General features: G+C 48.8%; 8 protein-coding genes across 8 annotated transcripts; 4 read left to right on the forward strand and 4 right to left on the reverse strand.

Annotated features, from left to right (window-relative positions):
- Nucleotides 1-733: 733 nt before the first annotated feature.
- Nucleotides 734-2,257, forward strand: OPY2 (Opy2p; the record flags this gene model as incomplete). Its single annotated transcript, XM_020209700.1, has 1 exon — nt 734-2,257. The coding sequence occupies one exon, from the start codon at nt 734-736 to the stop codon at nt 2,255-2,257; it is 1,524 nt and encodes a 507-aa protein (XP_020066075.1).
- A 1,031-nt stretch (nt 2,258-3,288) lies between these two features.
- Nucleotides 3,289-5,325, forward strand: TKL1 (transketolase; the record flags this gene model as incomplete). The annotated part of the gene is made up of 1 exon (XM_020209386.1): nt 3,289-5,325. The coding sequence occupies one exon, from the start codon at nt 3,289-3,291 to the stop codon at nt 5,323-5,325; it is 2,037 nt and encodes a 678-aa protein (XP_020066076.1).
- A 310-nt stretch (nt 5,326-5,635) lies between these two features.
- Nucleotides 5,636-6,682, reverse strand: ADH2 (alcohol dehydrogenase; the record flags this gene model as incomplete). The annotated part of the gene is made up of 1 exon (XM_020209345.1): nt 5,636-6,682. The coding sequence occupies one exon, from the start codon at nt 6,680-6,682 to the stop codon at nt 5,636-5,638; it is 1,047 nt and encodes a 348-aa protein (XP_020066077.1).
- Nucleotides 6,683-7,394: 712 nt separating this feature from the next.
- CANTADRAFT_47745 (uncharacterized protein) lies at nt 7,395-7,911 on the reverse strand (the record flags this gene model as incomplete). Its single annotated transcript, XM_020209500.1, has 2 exons — nt 7,395-7,691; nt 7,735-7,911. 2 exons carry the CDS (start codon nt 7,909-7,911, stop codon nt 7,395-7,397), a joined length of 474 nt encoding a protein of 157 aa, XP_020066078.1.
- A 1,129-nt stretch (nt 7,912-9,040) lies between these two features.
- On the reverse strand, nt 9,041-10,492 carry OLE1 (stearoyl-CoA 9-desaturase; the record flags this gene model as incomplete). Its single annotated transcript, XM_020209577.1, has 1 exon — nt 9,041-10,492. The coding sequence occupies one exon, from the start codon at nt 10,490-10,492 to the stop codon at nt 9,041-9,043; it is 1,452 nt and encodes a 483-aa protein (XP_020066079.1).
- Nucleotides 10,493-11,671: 1,179 nt separating this feature from the next.
- SDS24 (Sds24p) lies at nt 11,672-13,360 on the forward strand (the record flags this gene model as incomplete). Its single annotated transcript, XM_020211503.1, has 2 exons — nt 11,672-13,214; nt 13,254-13,360. 2 exons carry the CDS (start codon nt 11,672-11,674, stop codon nt 13,358-13,360), a joined length of 1,650 nt encoding a protein of 549 aa, XP_020066080.1.
- A 290-nt stretch (nt 13,361-13,650) lies between these two features.
- Nucleotides 13,651-15,368, forward strand: TEF2 (translation elongation factor EF-1 alpha). The gene has a single exon (XM_020206373.1). The coding sequence runs from the start codon at nt 13,941-13,943 to the stop codon at nt 15,315-15,317; it is 1,377 nt and encodes a 458-aa protein (XP_020066081.1). The 5' UTR covers nt 13,651-13,940; the 3' UTR covers nt 15,318-15,368.
- A 51-nt stretch (nt 15,369-15,419) lies between these two features.
- Nucleotides 15,420-17,063, reverse strand: CANTADRAFT_88860 (uncharacterized protein; the record flags this gene model as incomplete). The annotated part of the gene is made up of 2 exons (XM_020211504.1): nt 15,420-16,794; nt 16,966-17,063. The coding sequence occupies 2 exons, from the start codon at nt 17,061-17,063 to the stop codon at nt 15,420-15,422; spliced, it is 1,473 nt and encodes a 490-aa protein (XP_020066082.1).
- Nucleotides 17,064-17,065: the final 2 nt, after the last annotated feature.

Raw genomic sequence — 17,065 nt, forward strand, 5'->3', positions numbered from 1 at the left:
ATATAACCTACAAAAGTTTACGAGCACGTAAAAGCCAATAATAAACTATTCTCGTTCTTCGTCAGAGCCACCCACGCTTTGGCGCGGTACGTACGGCGCTGGGGCTACATCTCCAATACACGTCTATTTCACACGCACCGCGTAGTTTTTCCTACCGCAACGGGTAGTTTCACCTGAAAATGTAGCAGATCCAGTCAGGCCCAGGAAGCTCGGGAATCACAATGCTATTGTCAAATGTTTCAGCTAGCGAGCTGTTCAATCCAAACGGATTCTGTCCAGCATAGGTCCGTCAGCGCTGGTAGGCCCAGTGCCCAAACTGCCAACTGTAGGCCCCCTGTGGTTCCCTCGGGAACTGCATATACCGCAGGGGAGATGGGGCGTCCACGTGACTGCTCAGCCCAGGGGCCTAGCCCAACCTACTGATCTCCGGTTCCGTTCTCCCTTACGTACTAGCCGCTACACTTTGCTCCGCGTCGTCTGGCCTGCCCACATCTTCCTTTGTGCTCGTAGTTCTGGGATCGTCATATTTGTTTCAGATCGGTTACGTAATACCTGCCAGGGATAAATTATTAACTTCCCACATCTACCATCAGCCTACCTGAACTCAAAAACTTTTCCTGGATCTCCAGTTCTTCCTACCTTTACAATACCCACGGCTAAGGAAAGCCATACCTTGCCTACAACCTAAGAGACACCGCCGTCGCCACAACTCGTGAGCACAACAACCAATATCATGCCCATTCCTACCACTGTCGAGTACTCGAGGGTGAGAGTCTTCGCCAGAGACGGGCCGCAGGAGTCTTCATCTGCTCCAGACGGCCAAGGGTGTATCCAGTGTCCGTCAGCCCTTCCCGCGTGTCCCAAATGTGCCTCCAACGAGCAGTGTCAAACCCAGATTCAAACCTGTCATTCGTGTCCTACCACCTTCTGCACACGTATAGAAGGTTCATCCAGCAAATCCACCCCAGTTGGGGGTATCGTTGGTGGTGTTATAGGAGCGTTGGTGGTGTTGGGCCTTATTGGAGGCTTCCTCTACTATAAATACGTGTATCGCAAGAAACACCCAGTGTTGTTGGGGGACGATGATGTGATGATGGAGAAAGCAGGCCGAGGAGATGACTCCAGCGAGTTTGGAGTACAGACAGACACAGACATCCACTCTACCGCTGGCACAGATACCAGCGGCAGCGGCTCGCGCGGAAACGACTCGGCCCCATCCCAGAGAAAGACCGCCACCAACGCATACAACAGACGGAGATTGTCTTCGTACGAGTCGTTCACCAGACCCAAGACCAGGTATGCCAAGGGCGAGGGAAGAAACAAGGAGACTGCTCAGAGAAGAGCGAGACAGAAGATGATTGTTGCCCAGGCCAACGCCAGCAGCGGCATACCCAACGAGATTTACCTCGATAGAACTAATAGAAACTCGGTGGCCACCTCCATCTCCACGACCAACGCATCTAATATCTTACCGATTGCGTACATTCCGGGAGTTACCGTCAGGCCCACCAAGAACAACACCAGGTCCATCTACTCGTACGAGACGAACTCCATCTTCTCCGACTTGGACACCATTGAAAACGCGTCGATTATTGGCGATGTGATGAGAGCCAACAACCACAGCCAAAACACCACTTACATGTCTACAGCAGGCGCGGTTGCTGGCGAGAAAAAGCCGGGAACCATGACTGCCATCAAGGCCCAGCCGCGCTTGGTGAATGTGGACAAGATCGAGGAAGAGGAAGAGGACGAAGACGATGACATCACCGACGAAGATGACGAGGACGATGGAGATGACCACAAGGATAAGGGTCTGGATGGGTACACCTACACCAGCAGCGTGCACAGCACCACCTCCGACTTCCACCCCACCACGAACGCGGTTCTCACCAACACCAGCTTTGTCATCCAGGAAAACGACGAGACTGACGACTCGGACGTGGACTCCGACATAGGCGAGATCACCCGTGCCACCAGTGTAAGAAAGCCCGCCCAGCAGCCCGACAGCGTGCGCCAAGATAGGGAGATCTTGTTGGACATTGGTCGCGACGGAGAACACCACCCAGAGGAAATACCGTTGGAAATCCTCCATCTCGAGCCTCGCTCGCACGAAAGCGTGGCCACAGGGGCAGGCTCGATCATGCTCAACGTGGAGATCGATGAGCCGCCTGCTATCCAGCCACGCGCCCCTGCCAGACCAGCGCCTGCACGTTCCATCAGCAGTGGTGAAAGAAGTCCGTTCGAGGACCCTGAGTAGGTGCTCATTTATGTGAATACGAATATATATTAGGCCATGACATGTAAGGTAGAGGTAAAGGACAGTAATGATTTACAGTTGCGGTAGATGCAAGGTGCAGTAGAGGCCTTGCGGTGACACACTATGGCTTGCCAGGAAATGTTTACGCGATGGGTGAAGGTTTACAGAGTGCAGTAGAGGTTTTAGAATGCAGTAAAGGTTACAGAGTGAAATAGAGGCGTCCGGATTGCGGTAAACCTTCCAGAGTGCAGTAAAATATTACTTGACTAGAAACTTCCAGAGTGCGTTTCCAGAGTGCAGTAGAGGTTTTGTGATGACACATCAGTAAAGCCCTTGAGAGTGCGGTAAAGGTTTTAGACACTAGGAGCGGCATCATGAAGGGAAATCCAAGTTGTAGATCCATAGTGTCTGTTGCATAATTTTGATGCAGTGTAGTATCATTAGTACCAGCCTTCTTATGAGACATCTATACCTATTACTGTTTATCCACCTCTGAAATTTATTACCTATGGTACAGTTTCATCCGTTCTAGCCGTTGGCCCGTTGGAATGGAATCACGTGTCGTCTCGCTTCCACCTTCGCCAACTCCTAGACCTTCTTATCAGATTACCAATTCTCACAATAAATATCGGAACGGGCGATGCGTCCAACAATTTCCAGACCCGGTGTCAAAAGCTGAGAACGGTGACATTATTGCAGAAACTGCATTTGCTACGACACAAACGGGGTTCGTGTCGCCCACCTGTCAATGCACCATTACAAAATAGTGCAACTAGTGGGTGTTTAATAGTTGTTGCTTGATTTACGTGATCATTATTAATACCCAACACCTAGACTGCCAGGTTCGGACCGGAATTCGACCCGCAGGCCACAACCCCGTTGTCGGCCACCGCCCGGCCGCCCAGCCATAGTAGAAAAAACTTTCATACCCTCGGAACTCTCCCAGCCCCCACGCGCAGCAACTCCACCCCAATATAAAGTGGCAATAACCTCCACCACTATTTCTGGCTCTTCAATTGAACAGTAACGCTATGTCTCAAGATCTTGATCAATTAACCATCAACACCATCCGTCTTTTATCTGTGGATGCCGTGGCTGCTGCCAACTCCGGTCACCCAGGTGCCCCTCTCGGATTGGCCCCAGCTGCCCACGCTGTGTGGAAGCAAATGAAGTTCAACCCAAGAGACACCAAGTGGATCAACCGTGATCGTTTCATCTTGTCCAACGGTCACGCCTGTGCCCTCTTGTACTCGTTGTTGGTCTTGTACGGCTACGACTTGGAAGTCGAAGACTTGAAGCAATTCAGACAATTGAACTCCAAGACCCCTGGCCACCCTGAAGCCCTCGATGTTCCAGGTGTCGAAGTCACCACCGGCCCATTGGGTCAAGGTATTTCCAACGCTGTCGGTTTGGCTTTGGCCCAGACCCAATTCGCTGCTACCTACAACAAGTCCGACGTCCAAATCTCCAACTCCTACACCTACTCCTTCTTGGGTGACGGTTGTTTGATGGAAGGTGTTGCCTCCGAAGCCTCCTCCCTCGCCGGTCACTTGCAATTGGGTAACTTGATTGCCTTCTGGGATGACAACAGAATCTCCATTGATGGTAGCACTGAAGTCGCCTTCACCGAAAACGTCGTCGAAAGATATAAGGCTTACGGCTGGCACGTGCTTGAAGTTCCTCACGGTGACACCGATTTGGAAGGCATTGCCAATGCTATCGAAGAAGCCAAGAAGGTTACTGACAAGCCAACCTTGATCAGATTGACCACCACCATCGGTTTCGGTTCTCTTGCTCAAGGTACCCACGGTGTTCATGGTTCTCCATTGAAGGCTGATGACATCAAGCAATTGAAGGAAAAGTGGGGCTTCAACCCAGAAGAAAACTTTGCCATTCCTGCCGAAGTCAAGAACTACCTTTCTGAAATTGTCAAGAAGAACCAAGAAGGTCACGAAGAATGGAAGAAGACCTTCGACCAATACAAGCAAAAGTACCCAGAATTGGGTGCTGAAGTGCAACGTCGTTTAGACGGTAAATTGCCAGAAGGATGGGAAAAGAATTTACCAACTTACACTCCACAAGACAAGGCTGTTGCCACTAGAAAGTTGTCTGAAATCGTTTTGCAAAGCGTCTACGATGCTGTGCCAGAACTTATTGGTGGTTCTGCCGATTTGACTCCTTCTAACTTAACTAGAACTACCTCAGCTGTTGACTTCCAACCACCTTCCACTGGTTTGGGTGACTACTCTGGTAGATACATCAGATACGGTGTTAGAGAACACGGTATGGGTGCTATCATGAACGGTATTGCCGCCTTTGGTGCCAACTACAAGAACTACGGTGGTACTTTCTTGAACTTCGTTTCTTACGCTGCTGGTGCCGTCAGATTGTCTGCCTTATCTCACCACCCAGTCACCTGGGTTGCTACCCACGACTCTATTGGCTTAGGTGAAGACGGTCCAACCCATCAACCTATTGAAACTTTGGCCCACTTCAGAGCTATTCCAAACGTCTCCGTGTGGAGACCAGCCGATGGTAACGAGACCTCTGCTGCTTACAAGAGCGCTATCTCTTCTACCTCCACCCCACACATCATTGCTTTGACCAGACAAAACTTGCCTCAATTGGAAGGTTCTTCTATCGAAAACGCTTCTAAGGGTGGTTACACCTTGGTCAAGCAAGACAACCCAGATGTCATTATTGTTGCTTCTGGTTCCGAAGTCTCTATCGCTGTTGATGCTTCCAAGAAGTTGGCTGAAGAAGGTTTCAAGGCTGGTGTCGTTTCTCTTCCAGACTTCTTCACCTTTGACAACCAATCTCAAAGCTACAGATTATCTGTCTTGCCAGATGGTGTTCCAATCATCTCTGTTGAAGTCATGTCCACTTTCGGATGGAGCAAGTACTCTCACGAACAATTTGGTTTGAACAGATTCGGTGCTTCCGGTAAGGGTCCAGAACTTTACAAGTTCTTTGAATTCACCCCAGAAGGTATTGCCGACAGAGCCGCCAAGACTATCCAATTCTACAAGGGTAAGCCAGTTTTGTCTCCTTTGAACAGAGCCTTTTAAGTGTATTAGTGACACGTGAACTTTTATAGTTAATGACATGTGCTAACGAGCTAATTGTAGAATCTTGATGTAATTATAAGTGACTCGTATGCTCAATGTAGGCATGATACACACTTGATTGGAAACAGTTCTTGCACCAAGCCATGCGAGATCAATGATTTTTCAAGGTTGGTTAGGTATACGTTTGTAATTTTCAATGATTAGATTGGGCCAATTTTACTTCAATTTTTCAACAATTTTATTCATATTCATATAAATAACATACATATTATTTATTTTTCATTTTTTTAAATACCCACAGCTGATGGGATTACTTGGAAGTGTCAACGACGTATCTACCCAAGATCTTTCCTTGTTGCATCAAGTCGTAGATGTTACTCAATTCAGATAATCCAACAACCTTGATTGGACACTTGATCAAACCTCTAGCAAAGAAGTCGATGGCCTCAGCACTGTCGGCTCTGTTACCAACGTAGGAACCCTTGACCTTGATAGATCTGGTGACAGCGTCGAAAACTGGGACGGTAACCTTGGAGCCAGCTGGCAAACCAACAAGAACAACGGTACCGGTTGGTCTAACGTATTCACAGGATTGGTCCATGGCCTTTTCGGACACAGAGACGTTGACAACACCATGGGCACCACCATTGGTGACCTTCTTGACTTCGGCAACAATGTCCTTGGTGGCCAAGAAGTCGACAAAGGCTTCGGCACCCAATGACTTGACGAATTCACCCTTGTCGGCACCACCATCGATGGCAACCACTCTGTAGCCCATGGCCTTGGCGTACTGAATAGCAAGAGAACCCAAACCACCAGCGGCACCAGAAATAGCAACCCACTGGCCAGCAGAGAGTTCAGCAGTCTTCAATGCCTTGTAGACAGTAATACCAGCACACAAGATAGGAGCAGCTTCGGCCAAGTCCACGTTCTTGGGGATTCTGGCAGCATGAACGGCATCAGCAGTGGCGTACTGTTGGAAAGAACCATCGTGAGTGTAACCAGACAAGTCGGCGTCGGCACAGTTGGACTCGTTGGTGTTCTGGCAGTACTCACAGTTGAGACAAGAGCCGTTCAACCACTTGACACCGGCGTAGTCACCGATTTCCCAGCCTTGGACGTTCTCACCTTTTGCAACCACCACACCAGCACCTTCGTGGCCACCGACCAAAGGCAACTTGACGTCCAAAGGCCAATCACCCTTCCAGGCGTGTAAATCGGTGTGGCAGACACCGGAGTACTTGACGTTGATCAACAACTCGTTTGGCTTTGGGACTGGGACTGGGATGTCGGTGTATTGCAATGGACCACCGTGGGTTTCGAAGATAACGGCTTTTTGGGTTTGTGGGATAGACATTGTAGAGGATTGGGAGATTGGATGCTTGAGTGCTTGATGAGGTGAAGAGAACTGGTGGGCATCGCCCCCTTATATAGTGAACCACCTGGCAATACTTAACTCCTGACCGAGTGGCCTGACGGGTGAAAAACCCCCCCTCCTCGAAATCTCCGAAGTGTGGGGATTTGTGCAACGCAAATTGCCTGCAAGCACTCGTGTCCACCGCACCGCAAGCGTGGCAAGCGTATCGGGCGTTACCAAGCCTGGGCCCCTTGGGCCGCTTTGGCCCCACCAAGCTGGTTGCGGATTTAGGATCGGGTTCGGAGACACACAAAAAAGGCGTGGGCTCGCGCCTGGAGTTTAGCAATGGAGTTTAGGCAGGGTTTACAAACATAATTCCGACTGCCGCAGACGAGGCATTTAGCCCCTCCGTAGGCCTTCAGAGGCATCTACGAGGGGTAGGGAGTGTGATTACGCCCGGTGGGCATGTCTCGGTAGGCTGGGGTGCGTCTGGAGTTTCGAGCAAGGCGTTAAGCGCAGGCTATCAGTTATTCACCCAACGAATCTACGCCATTACACCTCACACCTCCTACCTCCTACCTCACACCTCTTTGTACCACGGAAATCACTTGCCCAGAGCACACCACTTATTTTGGCCGCCCGGCGGCCCACTGTGGGCCCAGCGAGCTGCTACAGCCTGGGTTCACGTCGAAAGATGATGCATGTATTGGACCTAGTAGTATGCGGCACGAGCGTCCCAATGCTCGCTCTGGATGAAATCAATCAAGGTCTTGGACCCTGTCTGGAGCAACGGATGGCCGCTGACCACCGAGATGAACTTCTCGAGCCCCTGGCGTCTCTGCTCGATGTTGACGTCATTGAAACGGTTGGAGCTAAGGAGGATCTTGCCTGGCAACGGCGGGATGATCACTCTGGTGGTCTCGTGTTCGAGAATCCGACGGAGGGCAACAAAGTCGGAGTACCGACGTCTAACTCGACTGGACCGTTTCTTGAATGCGGGGATGTTTGTCTGGCGTTAGTAGGAACGGGGGCAGGTTGGAGTGGGTACTTACTCGACACACGATCTCGTAGTCCGTATAGAGACCACTGCCGTAGCCGTGGGTTTGGGGGTTTCGTACTTCGATCTCCAAGAAGTTCTCGGGCTCGCCGTAGATCTCCTGGAACGACTGCTGCTTGTGTCTGGACGATGTGTTGATCACATCACCTATGGCCTGGAATGGTTTGGACATCGCTGACATGCCAGTCACTCCTGATTAACGATTAAGTATCGCGGGCGTGGCACGTGATGCCACCCCACATCACCCAACTCGGGCTCTGTGCCCAATGAAAGATGGTACAGTGTCTGCGTATCCAGAGGCAGCAGGGACGAAGACCTCGTCGAAGATATGCTCTTCGGGTAGTTACTGCTGGCTACATTGCTACTGTTGTTCGGATCTTATTATCGTTTATTAGAATTTCGTAGTTTTCATGACATTATGCAGATTTCTTAGCATCTCGCAGAGAGCTATAACTGACTGAAGTTAATCTTAGGAGCTCCATTCTTTTTGTTGGAGACACTGGCCCACACATGTGGCCATCCCAAGAAGAGGCCTACCCCGGTGGCCCAAATAGCCAATCCTGGAACGCTTTTAGCAATCAATTTGGGGTATGTGGTACGTGGAAGAGCAGCGGACATTGAATGGAAAGTAGTGGTTGTTTGTTGATTATGAGATAATCGAATGAAGAATGGACTGGATCTGCTGACTCCCTTCCCTCTTATATACTCGTACTCCCCACGGAAGTGGCCGGGGTTGGGTGCAAAATTGTGTTCCTGCAAATGTCGCGAAAATCGTACCACCCAAAAGTCACCCCATTAATATTCCATGGCACCATCGCGAGTTTTGCTTGTGGTGTGATAGTCATGCAATGAACCGGTCATTTTCCCTACTTTGTACGTGGCAAGGCATGTCAGGGACATGAGACGGGAGATTTAGGGGAGATATTGGGCGTTCCTACGGATTCTTCCGTAATCTTCCTAATCCAGTCCGGAAGCTTCCCTTCCAGTCACGGAAGGGGAAAGGTTTCCTGCCTCTTATTCTACGGAGAAATAGTGAAGTGTATTCACACATGGGTAATGGCACCACAAGTCACAAATTCGGAGTGAAGCCATGGATGTTTCTACATTAGTCTGGTAAAATCTTTACGTGCCTGGTAAAGGAATACTGTCGGGATTCGATTAATACCTTCGTTTCTATGTCTGCCTTCGCATGCCTGTTAAAGTATTTCTGGTAGCAGGAAAATTTGCTACTCGATGAATACCCTTTCTACATCAGTCTGGTAAAAACCTATAATTTCATTATCCGACCTATTATAAATACACTAAGCGAGCTTCTCTTTATCTAAGAACTCTTGTTGGAGAGCAAAGGTGTTACCGTTGATGTCACCATCACGGATAACAGCAATACGCATGTTGGCTAACAAGTTGTGAGCAGCATTGGAGTGAGCGTACACAGCACCGTTGAACGCCTTGGTAGCATCCTTTCCTAAGGAGGCTCTAACGAGGGCTTGTCCACCAGGATGTTCCTTGATGAACGCCTTGACGTTATGCACAATGCCAGAGATGATGATAAGACCTTCTTCCTTGGCACGGGCGTTGAACTCGCTTCTGTCCCAAACTGGCAAGTTATCCACAGTGGCACCCCAGTTCAACTTGTTTCTCATTCTATCGATTTTCTTTTGCTGCTGTTGAACCAAGCCTTGTTCAATGGCGTTTTGGCTGAAAGTCTGCAAGTTCCATGCGAGACCAACCTTGCACAAAGCCCAGATAACAACCTTGGTTGGGTCGTATTGGTACCACTTCAAGGCGTTTCTGTAGTCAGATGGGAACTCGTGGTGGAAGTTGTGGTAACCTTCACCAAAAGTAATGAATGCAGTCAAGAAGTGATCTCTTGGGGTTCTACGGTCATCAAATGGTTGAAGACCGATCCAGTGGGCAAGAGAGTTGACACAGAAAGTAGCCTGTTGAATGACAAAAGTCTTCAAGATACCTCCGTAGATGAAACCACCCCAGTAGTCGCCCCAGAAAATACCGGCAATAAGAGTTGGCAAGACAAATGCAGACAAGAGCATGATAACCAAGTAGTGACGGTGTTGGAAGGAAACAACCCAGTCGCTGCTCAAGTCAGAAATGTCGGCTCTGGCACGGTTCTTTGGGTTAGCCTTGGTCAACATCCAACCCATGTGGGAGAACCAGAAACCCCTACGAGCATCATATGGATCACGGGGGGTATCGGTGTAACGATGGTGGATTCTGTGGGAGTGGGACCACCACTTGATGGAACCTTCAATAGATCCAGCTCCGAAGAATGCAAAGAACAATCTCACTGGCAAGGCAGCGGAATAGGACTTGTGGGAGTATAAACGATGGTAGCCGGCAGTGATGGACAAACCGGACAAGATGTAGAGGGTGAACCCGAGAACAGCCGTCTTCCATTGAGGAGGAGAGGTGATGGCGGAGTAGACTCCAAAGGCTGGGAAACCCACCACCAAAATCATGTTCAACCAGTTGAGGTGCTGGTGGAAATTGGAAAGGGTCCAAGGCTTTTCGGAGATGTGCTTGTTCTTGGTGAAGTGTTCCTTTTCACGGGCGTCTTTCTCAGCAATCGACTCCAACGAGTCCTGGGTGACTTGTTCAGCAGTGATCTTGACCAAGTCTCTGGTACCCATCAATCTGCCACCCAAGCCGGCCGCCACAATCCGCGGGGTCTTCTTATTGGTACCTGCTGCAAGAGCGTTTAATTTGGTGACGTCTGCCACTTCCAAACTCTCCATGGTAGTGAATTAGTTTGTGAACCCAATTCGTTGTGCAGCCATTGATTTCTTATATACGGTTTTTTTTTTGGTGCAGCTTTTCTTTTTGGGCCCAACAATTTTCTTTTTTGGTATGCGGCTGCCCCAGAGCAGGGGGCATTACGATATGCCACAAACTGTCGAATTCACTGTGAAGTTGGGGGTTGTATACAGGCGACCTTGCTTTTGCGGTGGGAACTGGCGCCTAGGCTGCAGGCTAAGGCCTGAAGCTAGCGCCATTCCTCGGCTCCAGTCCAATTACTGTTCCTCGGTGCTGTGCATCGTAGTCCGATGGTGCGCACGATGGAATTCGAAGCCCGCCTACCAGACAATATTTAGCCCAACTATTTACTACCGCCTTGCATTGGTGTGGAGGATCTCTACCAGCATCACCCGACCGTTGTGTGTGGGCAGATCTAGAAGTCGGGCTATGCATCTAGCGGCGCATCCATGGCATGATGGCAACAGTTGCTCACGGGGTGTGTTGACCAAGTGGTAAATGGGAAGCGAGGCCATTTCCTAGGCAAGTAATTTATGCGGTTGCGAGCGCGCGCCGATCCTTAGGGGAAGGGATAGAGAGGCGGACCACTGGCAACCACACTGATGGTAAGCGGTGATAAGCCACTGATAAGGCCTTCCTTGCCTCCGAGGGCATGTGGCCATTCTGGGAGACGCTGATAGATGTGGCGGTGTGGACGGACTCTTGTCCACAGCAACCACCAGCACCACTTCTCGATCGTGCACACATTCTTCAGATGCCGGCCAGCGAGGTCACCTGGAGGGTCACATGACCCGTCACATGACCCGGGAGCGAATCTCCGGGCCCTGTGCAGGGCTCACACCAGGCCCACCTGTGCACACTCCCGCAACCTGCGATCCACCAAAGTGGGGTCATTCGTTTTTACAGTGGCAATATTCACCTCCACGGTTTACTGGTTAACTACAACTGAGGATATCATTTTTTCTACGAATCCAAGATTTTTCAGGCCCAACTGACTCATCCTCCACAATCTTTGAACCCCCCACACGTTAGCCCTCCTGCTCAATTGATTGCATATTTGTTTTGGCCCACGTCCAATTGGATATTCTTGTTACTATAGACCCGCTCGATCCCTGTTAGCCCGGTAGTTTGCCCTGCATCCATTGCACATTACCCCCAACATGCCCAACCCTCCATTCAGGCAACCTCCCACATCGCCCTTGTCCAAGCCCACCGCAGCCCACCATGGCCACCCTCACCACAACCACCACCCTTCATTCTCTTCGGGGAGCTCCAGCCAACACCCATCGAGAAAGCCCTCGATAGTGGAACTACTCTCCTCGCCTCCTCCATTGCCAGTGCAAACCCCTGACCATGACGATATCCACGGATTCAGTTTATCCAGACACACCTCCAACAGCTCTCGCTCGTCTTCCGTGATGAACGCCGCCCAACACGCCTCCACGTCGGGGTTGGACTGGTCGGAGATTCCTCTCAAGGACTTGACTGAGTCCAACAAATTGATCACTATCAATGCTTCGTATTCGGTGCAAAAAGCCTTCGAGACCTTGGTCACCCACAACCTCACCAGTATTCCCGTGTTGCTTTCATCGAGCGCCAAAGACTGCTTGACCTTCGACTACTCAGACTTGAATACTTACTTGTTGTTGATCATGAACAAGATTTCCACCAATGACTTGGCCATCCATGAAATCGACCTTCCCTTGGGCAGCAACACCACCCCGGGAACCGGCACCGATGATGCCAAGAAGCATGAATTGGTGACACAAACCATAAGCAGAGCCAAACGTGGAGAAGAGGTCCCTGTCGAGTTCATCATCAAGCTTAACCCTAAAAACCCATTCATCAAGTTCAGCGAGACCGACACGTTGTTCCCGGTCGTCGAAACCTTGGGGAATGGTGTGCATCGTATTGCCATCACCGATTCCGACAACAAGATCACTGGTATTCTTTCCCAGCGTCGTTTAATCAAGTACTTGTGGGAAAATGCTAGAAGATTTCCTTCGCTTGATTGCCATCTCAATTCAACATTGCAAGAACTCGATCTTGGTTCCAGCACTCCAATAAGTATTTATGAAGACCAGCTCTTGATAGATGCTCTTCAAAAAATGTCCCATGAACGTGTCAGTTCTCTTGCAGTTATTGACAGAACTCGTTCGCTTATCGGGAACATTTCCATCGTTGATGTGAAGCATGTTTCCACATCTAAGAACTCCCACTTATTGTTCAAACCCGTTTTGAACTTTATAAGTTATAACCTCAGCCAAAAGGGTATTGAGGAGGGACAAGACCAGTTCCCAATCTTCCATGTCAACAACCAGAGCTCTCTCGGTAGGGTCATTGCCAAGCTTGTGGCCACCCAAAGCCATCGTCTTTGGGTCGTGGAATCCAGCAACAGAAACCATTCCAACTCAATGAGTTCTACAAACACCACCTCCTCAGCTTCCTCTGTGAACAACGGAGTCGGTTCGCTGACTCCTGCCACCGTGGAAGCTACTTTGGGCGCCGTGCCATCCTCAAACTATACTCCAACTGAGGCCGGTCGCCCAGGAAAGCTTGTGGGAGTGGTGACGTTGACGGATATTTTGGGTCTTTTTGCATCCGCCAAGGGCAAGAAAACCGACCCAAGCTTTGCCAGAAACCAGAGAAGAGGATCGACTTCGTCTGCAACTAGATCCAGCTTCGAGAGCTTGATGAACCCCGGTGCTACGCAGAATACGGCTGCTTCTACATCTAACCCAGCATCCACTTCTGCTAGCACTACCGCTGGCGGCGGTGCCCCCAATGAAGACATTTTCAGAAAGTCCTACGTGTCGAGCCAGAAGAGTGACAACGTTTTCTCCAAGTGATTATGTTACATACATAGCCAAATATATCATACTCTTTCGTCAGATGTAGAGGTGTCGACAATTCCTTCCGTTAGTTGTTGGGACTGTCTAGCACTTTTGTTGCTTTTTGTGGAATTATCTCTTTGCTTCCATTGCTTTTTGCTTGAGTACCCCGTACTAGCCTCAGACATATGTCACGTGTCTACCCCAACTAACCTGCACCAGCCACTCAGTTGTGTTGTGCCTTGCGGTTTTGCGACCCTCAGTAGTTACACGTGTTTGATTGCTGTCTCGAAACTCATTAAAGTTGTAAGTTGTAATTGTACTAAAATGGTCACGTAAGGAATGGAATCGTGTGTGAGTCATAACAGTACCATTGAGGCAGCACCACACTCCAAGCTACTGTGATATAGATAGTAGGGGCTGTTATCTAAGACTTTGACCGCTGCGTAAACCGCATCATCCGCGTAAATATGAGAATGACTCATCGCATTTTAACCATCAATTTTTTCACCCCCCCTTTTGGGAGGGCAAATTATAAAAGGGCACATATTTGGCTCAGTGAAATTTTTTTCTTCAGATATAATCTTAATCAATTAAAATGGGTAAGGAAAAGAATCACGTTAACGTCGTCGTCATTGGTCACGTCGACTCTGGTAAGTCTACCACCACCGGTCACTTGATCTACAAGTGTGGTGGTATTGACAAGAGAACTATCGAAAAGTTCGAAAAGGAAGCCGCTGAATTGGGTAAGGGTTCTTTCAAGTACGCTTGGGTTTTGGACAAACTTAAGGCTGAAAGAGAAAGAGGTATCACCATCGATATCGCTTTGTGGAAGTTCGAAACTCCAAAGTACCAAGTCACCGTTATCGATGCTCCAGGTCACAGAGATTTCATCAAGAACATGATCACTGGTACTTCCCAAGCTGACTGTGCTATCTTGATTATNGCTGGTGGTACCGGTGAATTCGAAGCTGGTATCTCCAAGGACGGTCAAACCAGAGAACACGCTTTGTTGGCTTACACCTTGGGTGTTAAGCAATTGATTGTTGCTGTCAACAAGATGGACTCCGTCAAGTGGGACAAGAACAGATTCGAAGAAATCATCAAGGAAACCTCTAACTTCGTCAAGAAGGTCGGTTACAACCCAAAGACTGTTCCATTCGTCCCAATCTCTGGTTGGAACGGTGACAACATGATTGAAGCCTCCACCAACTGTCCATGGTACAAGGGTTGGGAAAAGGAAACCAAGGCTGGTAAGTCCTCTGGTAAGACCTTGTTGGAAGCTATTGACGCTATCGAACCACCAACCAGACCAACCGACAAGCCATTGAGATTGCCATTGCAAGATGTCTACAAGATCGGTGGTATTGGTACTGTGCCAGTCGGTAGAGTTGAAACCGGTGTCATCAAGGCCGGTATGGTTGTTACCTTCGCCCCAGCTGGTGTTACCACTGAAGTCAAGTCCGTCGAAATGCACCACGAACAATTGGCTGAAGGTGTCCCAGGTGACAACGTTGGTTTCAACGTCAAGAACGTTTCCGTCAAGGAAATCAGAAGAGGTAACGTCTGTGGTGACTCCAAGCAAGACCCACCAAAGGGTGCTGAATCTTTCAACGCTCAAGTTATTGTCTTGAACCACCCAGGTCAAATCTCCTCCGGTTACTCTCCAGTTTTGGACTGTCACACCGCCCACATTGCCTGTAAGTTCGACACCTTGATCGAAAAGATCGACAGAAGAACTGGTAAGGTCATGGAAGCCAACCCTAAGTTCATCAAGTCTGGTGATGCTGCTATCGTCAAGATGGTCCCATCCAAGCCAATGTGTGTTGAAGCTTTCACTGACTACCCACCATTGGGTAGATTCGCTGTCAGAGACATGAGACAAACTGTCGCTGTCGGTGTTATCAAGTCTGTTGAAAAGTCCGACAAGGCTGGTAAGGTCACCAAGGCTGCCCAAAAGGCTGGTAAGAAGTAAGCTACTTGATTGTATCTATTAGAGCCTGTTGGTAATATATAGTTTATAATTATTGCTTATTTTGTACGTAATAATATATTAATGTTCGTTAAAAGACTAGAACTAAAGTTGAACTGCTTGGAAGCCTTTCCCACTAACTACACCCATCCAATCTCCTGTATTCTGCCTCCAACAAATGTTATTCACTTCTAATTCTTCCTCGTAAGCCAACACAGGTGTATCAATAATAATTCCTGAATCACCATTTGTTTTTGATTGCTGAACGTTGTTACAATCCCAGACCAATGCCTGACAATCATCACCTCCAGTCAAAACATAATTTGAACTAGGATGCCATCTAATCATATTGATAGCGGCATGATTCACCCCTCCCAAAGACCCATCCAATGTAGCCACTGGTAATCCAGGCATCCTCATATCTATAATGATGACTTGATTCGAATTAATTCCGATCGTAGCTAAATGATGCTGATCAATGTTAGAAGTACTCAATTTCAAAAGAGCTTTGGCATTCATGGCACTTGCTCCAAGAGATGCGCCTGGTCCAATGGAAGAAGGAGTGGTTGCCAACGGAAGTGATGGTTCATATATAATAGTGGAGTGCTCCAATGACCTCAAGTCGAACACTCTCATTGAACCGTCATTACCCACTGATGCGAAGATATTGGAGGAATTATGGATGAATTTGACATCAAAAACCTCGGAATCGTGTGCTATTAATTGAGTCATAACAGTAGCGGTGTCAATGGTATCGTCGCCAACCTTCAGTAGTGTGTGTGAACGATGCAAATCCCACACCGTGCATGTGGTATCAACTGAAGATGTGATGATTATATTGGGGTCAGTTTTATTCCAGTCAAACGAAGTAACTGGTGGGAATGTGTTGATATCTTCACCGCCCGAGCCTTTGGTGACTGAAGCATTGTTGCTACTGCCCGAAGTTGAAGAAGACCCACTGGTATTATTGGCCAATATATGTGTTTGTAACAATTCCGATTCTCCTTGCTCATAAGAATTCATAGAAACTTTATACAAACGAAGAACCTCCAGGGATGCAGCTACTCTTTTCTCACCAGTGTTCTTCATAGAGGGGTCCCACTGGAGATTTGTGATCGGGTATTCCACGGATGCCTCAGCGATATTGTGAAAGTCGAAGCCTTCAACAATCGGATCGTCATAGTACCTAGGCAGAAGCCCTTGATATTTTTGGTACTGAGCGTGGCTCGAGCTAGTAGGAGAGGCACTGTCGATATTTTCGTCTAGAATTCTGGGATCACTTCCATTGCCCCTTGTGTAATCGCTTCCATATTTTGAACCGTGTAGAATCTGAAGCTTGTTATTGAAACCTTCTTTATAGGAGCTCAATGCCACACACTCTTTATCTTCCAAGCCTAGGTACGTCCAATCAGCACAATATAATGGAAGTTGTGAAAAGTAATACGAGTCTCTATCCATTGGACCCAGGGTGGTAGCGGTGCTGGGGTTGTTCTGGCTTGGTGAAGAGTTGGTGGATCTTCCAGCTGATGGCAAGCCTGAGTGATAATTTATCCCTCCAGGTGCTCCTCCGGGCGTCACCACCCCCGGAGTCGAGCCGGAGGCTCCATTTGAACTGCTTTGGGAGTAGATCTGGCTTCGCTGATTGGCGTACGGGGATAAGCTTCCGCTGCTGGTGCCCATGCTTCCATAGGGCGATGGGGTATACGCTGGGGCTCCAGTGCCCATTTTCTTCTTGTTGTACCAATCCATGT

Source organism: Suhomyces tanzawaensis (assembly GCF_001661415.1).
Source record: "Suhomyces tanzawaensis NRRL Y-17324 unplaced genomic scaffold CANTAscaffold_2, whole genome shotgun sequence".
Classification (NCBI taxonomy): Eukaryota; Fungi; Ascomycota; class Pichiomycetes; order Serinales; family Debaryomycetaceae; genus Suhomyces; species Suhomyces tanzawaensis.